This window comes from Gekko japonicus, unplaced genomic scaffold (assembly GCF_001447785.1).
Source record: "Gekko japonicus isolate JY-2015 unplaced genomic scaffold, Gekko_japonicus_V1.1 scaffold311, whole genome shotgun sequence".
Taxonomy (NCBI): domain Eukaryota; kingdom Metazoa; phylum Chordata; class Lepidosauria; order Squamata; family Gekkonidae; genus Gekko; species Gekko japonicus.
In genome coordinates, this window is record NW_015165244.1 from 846159 (window position 1) to 853675 (window position 7517).

Below are 7517 nucleotides of genomic sequence, written 5' to 3' on the forward strand. Positions count from 1 at the left end.
TAACAACCAATCAGATTGCAAAGATAAGGGCAAATCAGTGTTCTTCCCGCTCCGGGAATAGTCCGTTCTGATTGGTCGCTGTTCCAATAGCCTTTGAGTATCGTTGGAGCCTTTGCTGGCTCGAAGCTCAACATGGGAGGGGAATTAGGTGATTCATGTTAAACTGTCAGTACATAACAATTCCTCCCCCCTAAGTTAAAACATCACATTTTTATTTTACAGTTGTATTTACATATCACATTTTCCCTATGCCGGTCAGGCAGTATCAAAACGTTTGCTGCAATCATAGTCAGCTAGATACGATGGTGCTCTGTGAGTACATTGAGACCGTCTAAGGGCAATAGGTTCGCTGTGTGGGGCTTCTAACTGTGGCTCCACAGACCTTGAGTCAGGCGCTTTTACGGCCGGGTCTGTTGTTTCAATGTCAGGACTTTGCCCTGCAGTGCTCGGTGACTCTGCGTGTTCCTCCAACACGGGAGGTGGGGAGACAATTTCGGATGACCCAGCCGGAGAGTCAGCACTGTCCTTGGCCCAACGCCTCCTTAACTGGTCCACGTGGCGCTGCCATCTCCTACCGTCAGTCAGCAGCACAACATACATTCTAGAGCCTATACATTCACATATTTCCCTGGGGATCCATAAGTGCCCGCTAGTGTAATTCCGGGCGAAAACTTTGTCCCCGGCCTCAAACATGTGCACCTTCGTATGTGAGTCAGTACGCTCCTCCTGTTGGTCGTTCAGGTCGGGGTGCAGTCTATTTAACCGGGTAGTTAGCCGCCTACCCATAAGGAGTTCGGCCGGGCTACGGCCTGTCGTGCTACAGGGGGTGGTGTGTTGGCGCAATAGGAATGCCCCCAGCCTCAAACTCCAATCCCCCTCTGTTGATCGCCCCAGAGCTTCTTTGGCCATGCGGACCATACGTTCAGCCTGCCCGTTGGAGGCTGGGTGGAATGGGGCAGCAGTAATTTGGCGGATGCCATTGTCAGCTAGGAACTGCCTGAATTCGTCAGACACAAACTGAGGGCCGTTGTCGCTGACCAGAGTGTCCGGCAACCCGTGGGTTACGAATAGCCTACGGAGCGCATGTATGACAGCTGCGGAAGTGGTTGTATTCATTTGCACTACCTCCAGCCATTTAGACCAGGCATCTACAATGATTAGAAACATTTGTCCCTGTACCGGGCCGGCGAAATCCATGTGAAGCCTTGACCATGGCTTTCCCGAGGACTCCCATTTTTGTGGTGGAGCTGTTGGAGGATCTGGCCTGCTCTGCTGACACTGGTTACAAACTTGCACCCACTCCTCAATAGCTTTATCCATTCTGGGCCACCATACATACCCCCTTGCTAGGGCCTTCATTTGCACCATTCCCGGGTGCCCTTCATGTAGGGATTGCAAGACCCTGTGCCTGAGTGTCTCTGGGATCACAACTCTATTTCCCCAGAGTATGCAACCTTTTGATATGGAAAGTTCTGCTTGGCGGGCCTTGTAAGGCTGGAACTCATGTTCCATACTGCCCATTGGCCACCCCCTCCACACCCAGTTTAGCACACGGGATAGAACAGCGTCTTTAGCAGTGTGTGCAGCCACGTCTTTAGAAGAGACTGGTGCTTGGGGGAGTTCGTCTATGGCCAAGACTTCACATGCCAGGGCTGGATCGGTTCCTTAGTTAGGTAAGGGACAGCGGCTGAGTGTGTCAGCATGCCCTATGGCCTTGCCCGGCCGGTGTTCCAGATCAAAATCATATGCCTGCAAAAACAGCGCCCATCTAAGCATTCTAGGGGACATGATGTTAGGCAGCTGCTTATTGGGCACGAAAATCCCCAGTAGCGGCTTGTGGTCTGTGACCAACACAAATTTCCTGCCAAAAACAAAGTCATGGAACTTTTTGACAGCCGCTACTAATGCCAGACCTTCCTTGTCTATCTGGGCATAGTTCCTTTCTGCCGCAGACAGAGATCGTGAATAGAAAGCAATAGGCGCCTCCTAACCCGACCGCTCTGCAGTTTCATGGAGTGCCCACGAGTTCTTGTATTGTGAGAAAGGGAGAAAAGTACCTCTTTCTTTACCTGCTCTTTCCCATGCATAATCTTATAAACCTCGATCATGTCACCCCTCAGTCGTCTTTTCTCCAAGCTAAAGAGCCCTAAGCGCTTTAACCTTTCCTCATAGGGAAAGTGTTCCAACCCTTTTATCATTCGAGTTGCCCTTTTCTGCACTTTTTCCAAAGCTATAATATCCTTTTTAAGGTGTGGTGCCCAGAACTGCACACAGTATTCCAAATGAGGTCTCACCATTGATTTATATAGGGGCATTATTATATTGGCTGATCTGTTTTCAATACCCTTCCTAATAATCCCCAGCATAGCATTGGCCTTCTTTATTGCAGTCACACACTGTCTCGACATTTTCAGTGAGTTATCCACTACAACTCCAAGATCTCTCTCTTGCTCAGTCTCTGCCAGTTCAGACCCCATCAATGTGTATTTATATTTAGGATTTTTGGCTCCAATGTGCATCACCTTGCACTTGGCCACATTGAACCCCATTTGCCATGTTGACGCCCACTCGCCCATCCTTGACAGATCCCCTTGGAGTGCCTCACAATCCTCACTGGTTTTCACCACCCTGAACAACTTTGTATCATCCGCAAATTTAGCCACTTCACTGCTTACTCCCATCTCCAAATCATTAATGAACAAGTTAAAAAGCAGTGGACCAAGTACTGATCCCTGCGGTACCCCACTGCTTACCACCCTCCACTGAGAAAATTGCCCACCTACACTCACTCTCTGTTTTCTATGAACTAGCCAGTTTTTGATCCATAAAAGGACTTGTCCTTCTATCCCATGATTTTTGAGCTTACTTAGGAGCCTTTGATGAGGAACTTTATCAAAAGCTTTCTGGAAGTCAAGGTAAATAATATCTATTGGATCCCCCTTGTCCACATGTTTGTTCACCCCCTCAAAGAACACTAACAGGTTAGTGAGACAAGATCTTCCCTTACAGAAACCGTGCTGAGTCTGCCTCAATAGGTTTTGTTCATCTATGTGCCTACTAATTCTTTCCTTAATAATGGTTTCCACCAATTTACCCGGTATCGACGTCAGACTGACTGGCCTGTAATTTCCCGGATCTCCTCTGGAACCCTTTTTAAAGATGGGAGTGACATTAGCTACCTTCCAATCCTCAGGAATGGAGGCAGATTTTAAGGAAAGATTACATATCTTTGTCAGGAGATCCACAAGTTCACAATTGAGTTCTTTCAGAACTCTCGGATGTATGCCATCTGGGCCTGGTGATTTATCAGTTTTTAAGTTGTCTATCAGTTTTAGGACCTCCTCTCTCATCACCTCAATCTGACTCAGGTCTTCCAACACCCCTCCTGAAATCAGTGGTTCTGGAGTGGGCAAGCACTTCTCATCTTCCACAGTGAAGACGGAGGCAAAAAATGCATTTAGCTTCTCAGCCATTTCCCTATCATCCTTCAATACTCCTTTTACCCCTTGGTCGTCCAAGGGCCCCACTGCCTCCCTGGCTGGTTTCCTGTTTCTAATGTATTTGAAGAAAGTTTTATTGTTGGTTTTTACGTTTTTTGCTATATGCTCCTCATATTCCCTTTTCGAGTCGACCTCGAAAGAGCAGGGTTGGCTGTCTAGGAGTACTGTGACTGACTGAGATTTTTCCAGGACAACTGGTGCTGTTGATGACCAATGAGCTGGTCAGCGTGGCCGTTATCTGGCTGTGTGGTTCGCCTGCCGGGGATCGCTGTCTGTCACATGAATGGGGTGCTGGTTTCTTCTTTGCCGACCTGCAGACCTTTGCGATGTGCCCACGCCGTCCGCATGCCCGACACTCAAGATCTTGCGCTCAGCAGGAGTCGCGTTGGTGTTTCCCGCCACAACCGGAGCAGGCCTTGCTTGGTGCTGCTTTCATTTGAGTCCGCTTGCCTTGAACTGCGTTGACATCTTCAAGCGCATCAACGCCCTCTTCGTCAAGGGACTGGGAATGTACTTGCTGCTCTGACGACACTAGGCACTGCCGGACTTCTTTTGTAGACCTGTCGGCCGCCTCTGCTGCAACAGCCTCTTCGTAGGCCACGGCCCAGTTCAGGGTAGTTTTCGCGAATAGATGCTGCTGTATCCTCTCGTCCCGAAGGCCGCACCCCAGCCGGTCTCGGAGGGCGATTTCCACATCCGCGAAGTTGCACGGCCTCGCTGCCTTCCGAAGGGCCGCCACAAAGTCTGTGATGGTTTCATTAGCCACTTGGCTCCTTTTGTAAAAGGCGTGCCTGCAGGCGATCTCTGAAGGCTGCGGTGAGAAGTGAGCCTTCAGTTTCTTCGTGAGGTCAGCGAAGGAGACGGTCTTAATATCGGTCGGGGCCACCAACGACCTTGCAATGTCGAAGGTGCCTTTTCCGCAGGAACTCAGTAGGCACGCTCGCTTCTTTGCCTCTTCTGTGATGTCATGAGTTTCCAAGTGGAACTCGAACCTGGCGAGGTAGGAGTCCCAATCTTCAGACGAGGGTTCGAATGACTCAAACTTCTGGTTTCCATTTTTACATTTATCATGACTCACATTTTGGTAAGTTTCGATCAGATTGTTGTAGGCAACCTTGACAGCTTTTGCCAGAAAAATTTTAAATTGTTCCCATTTAAGAGTTCCAATTTCTGTATCTGTGTTTAACTCTTCATCGTCTGTACCCAGCTCCATTTTTTTTGAGCCCCCAGAGGGGATTTTGTAATTGATTTTTTTAACACTACAAAAAACTACAACAGAAAAGAGGAAGAGAAAAACTACATATAAGGGAGAAAGTAAAGAACCCACTACTGACTAAAAACCCAAGAGAGTAGATCCTCAAACTAGCTTTTTTGCCTACAGACTTTTCATCTTTGTACTTCTTATGAACTGTGTCAAACTTTTAGAACTTTTAACCCTCCCCATTTACATTTAATTGCCCAAAAACAGTGCCCCCCATCATCCCCTGGAACCAAAGTTCTCAAAGGCACAATTCAGAGTCCTTCAGCCTTTACTTCTTCTTCTCTCTTTTCTGCAGTTTGTAGGGACTTTTCAGGGCAGCTGCCCCCTGCTCAGACAAAGAGTCCTCGCCAGCTCCATTTTAACACTCCTGCATACAGTGAGCTTCAAACAGACTATCCACCAAGTAATTGTTTTTCTCAATTATATTCTCAAAGGAAAATTACTTTTTCTTACCCCTCCATTTTGCAGCGATGTTCATTTCCAATCATTTTTATAGCCACTCTTTCAAAGTTGGGAAAATTGATTGGGGTTGTTATAATCCAAATGCTCGTTCGCACTTCCACTTGAATCAACATGAAATGTATTTATTTCTGCAATGTGTTACATATAAATTGAAATCAAAATATTTTTTTAAAAAGGTTGGTTGCTGCTGTGAAAATCATGGCAGCGGCCATGTTTTCTCCTCTTCTTCACTCCCACTTCGGGGCAAAACATCAACCCCCCATGATTCGCTGTCAGTGGGGGTGGCCGAAAAAGCCCCTTGCCACTCTGCCTCCCGCCAGGAAGCAGAGCAGAGCTCCCACACACAAGCGGGGCCCCCCAAAATAACAAAGTGGAATTGGACAGCTCGGGAGTGACCCGAAGCACGTCCACTTGCAGTGCCGTACCGGAAATCCCACAAATATTATCCATAATTGTAAGAGTAACTCAGTAACATCTATCCTCCTATCAACGGATGCCGAAAAGGCCTTCGATAGGGTGGAACTGATATACCTCCAGGAACTTCTTAAGACAATGAAATTTGGTCCTATTTTTCGACAGGCAATTCAAGCTATGTATTCTAATCCGGTTGCTCAAGTACTTGTTAATCAATTTCGTTCAAATGATTTAAAATTTGAAAGAGGTACTAGGCAGGGGTGCCCCCTCTCCCCACTTTTATTTACTCTCTCTATAGACCTGCTAGCCCATGCAATTAGGTCTGATAATTTAATCCAGGGAATACATATAAAAGAGGTGGAGTTTAGGGTTAGTTTATATGCAGACGATATAATATTTTAACTAGTACAGAACAATCACTCCAACACTTACTTACCCACTTAAATAATTTTGATAAGGTGACAGGGTTTGTAGTCAATTATAAGAAATCAGAGATATACACTTTATATATATATCAGCTAATTTAAAAGAAAAGCTCCAATCAATGTTTCCATTTCAATGGGTTGAAAAAACATGGAGACACCTTGGAATTAATTTCACCATTGATAATCTAAATTTATATGCAAGTAATTATACTCTGCTTACTGAACAAGTTAAAAAGACATTGATGGAATGGTCTCAATTAAACATTACTTTAATTGAAAAATAAATTTAATTAAAACTATATTGCTACCTAAATTTATATTTCTTTTTCAAAATTTCCCATACCTATGAAAGATTTTCTATATTGGAAATTGCAAATAACTAAATTTCTGTGGTCAAACAAAAAGGCATGAATCAAATTTGTAGATTGGGAGGTCTTGGGCTCCCAGACCAAGAGAAATATTATTTAGCTTCCCAACTTCGAAATTTAAAATATTATGTTCTTTCAGAGTGTACAAAACCTTGGCTCCACATAGAACAATTAGAGAATAACCCTTACTATTTGCATGAATATATATGGGATTCAGGTAATATTAAGCATATTCAAAATCTAACAAATCCTTATTTGAAATTAACTTTGCAACTTTGGCACAGATCCAGACAATTATTAGCTCCTGGAATCTCCCCAATTGCCGCACTGTTTGGACAGTCCTGGTTTACTCCAGGCCTAGACAACGGATTTCTTAATACTGTGCATGATAAGGGATTGTATAGGATCTGTGATTTTTTGGCTAATGGCAAAATCATTTCACAACAATAACTTGAGATCAAATGTAGTGTTTCAGTCCCGTGAATACAATATTATCAGTTATGTCATATGTTTAAATGATATTAAGAGTAAGGTTGAAATTGATAGGGATTTGTATCCCTTTGAAAATTTTTTGAAGAAACAAGGTCAGAAAGTAAAAGGATTGCTTGCTATAATATATGCTCAACTACTTGCTAAAATGTGGAAAGGTTCATCATCAACACAGGAACTCTGGCATAGAGACTGCAACATAATATTTATGGAATCACAATGGTTAAAAATTTGGTCCTCTAGTATGTTTATAAGTAGATCCTTAAATTTGAAATTACAACACTACAAATTGTACACGAAGTGGTACCTCACTCCTGACCGTTTATTTAAATGTAAATTTAAATCAACTCCATTATGTTGGAAAGGTTGTGGGGAGAAGGGAACGCTGGTGCATTGCTGGTGGGCCTGCTCTCGGATTGTTCTGGAATAAAGTATTAAAGGAGATAAATCAATAACCAACTATGGCATTCCGAATTCACCTTCCTCTCTATTGTTGCATTATTGGCCTGATTTACATATGACAAAACAATCAGAAGAAGTGGTTTCCATTTTACTGATGGCAACCAAAACTTTAATTGCATTAAATTGGAAACTCACA

The 7517-nt window shown here is 44.4% G+C and overlaps 1 protein-coding gene across 1 annotated transcript; it reads right to left on the bottom strand.

Annotated features, from left to right (window-relative positions):
- Positions 1 to 255: 255 nt before the first annotated feature.
- On the bottom strand, positions 256 to 1452 carry LOC107109433 (uncharacterized protein K02A2.6-like). The gene has a single exon (XM_015410050.1). It carries the CDS (start codon positions 1366 to 1368, stop codon positions 256 to 258), a length of 1113 nt encoding a protein of 370 aa, XP_015265536.1. The 5' UTR covers positions 1369 to 1452.
- Between the last annotated feature and the right edge of the window lie 6065 nt (positions 1453 to 7517).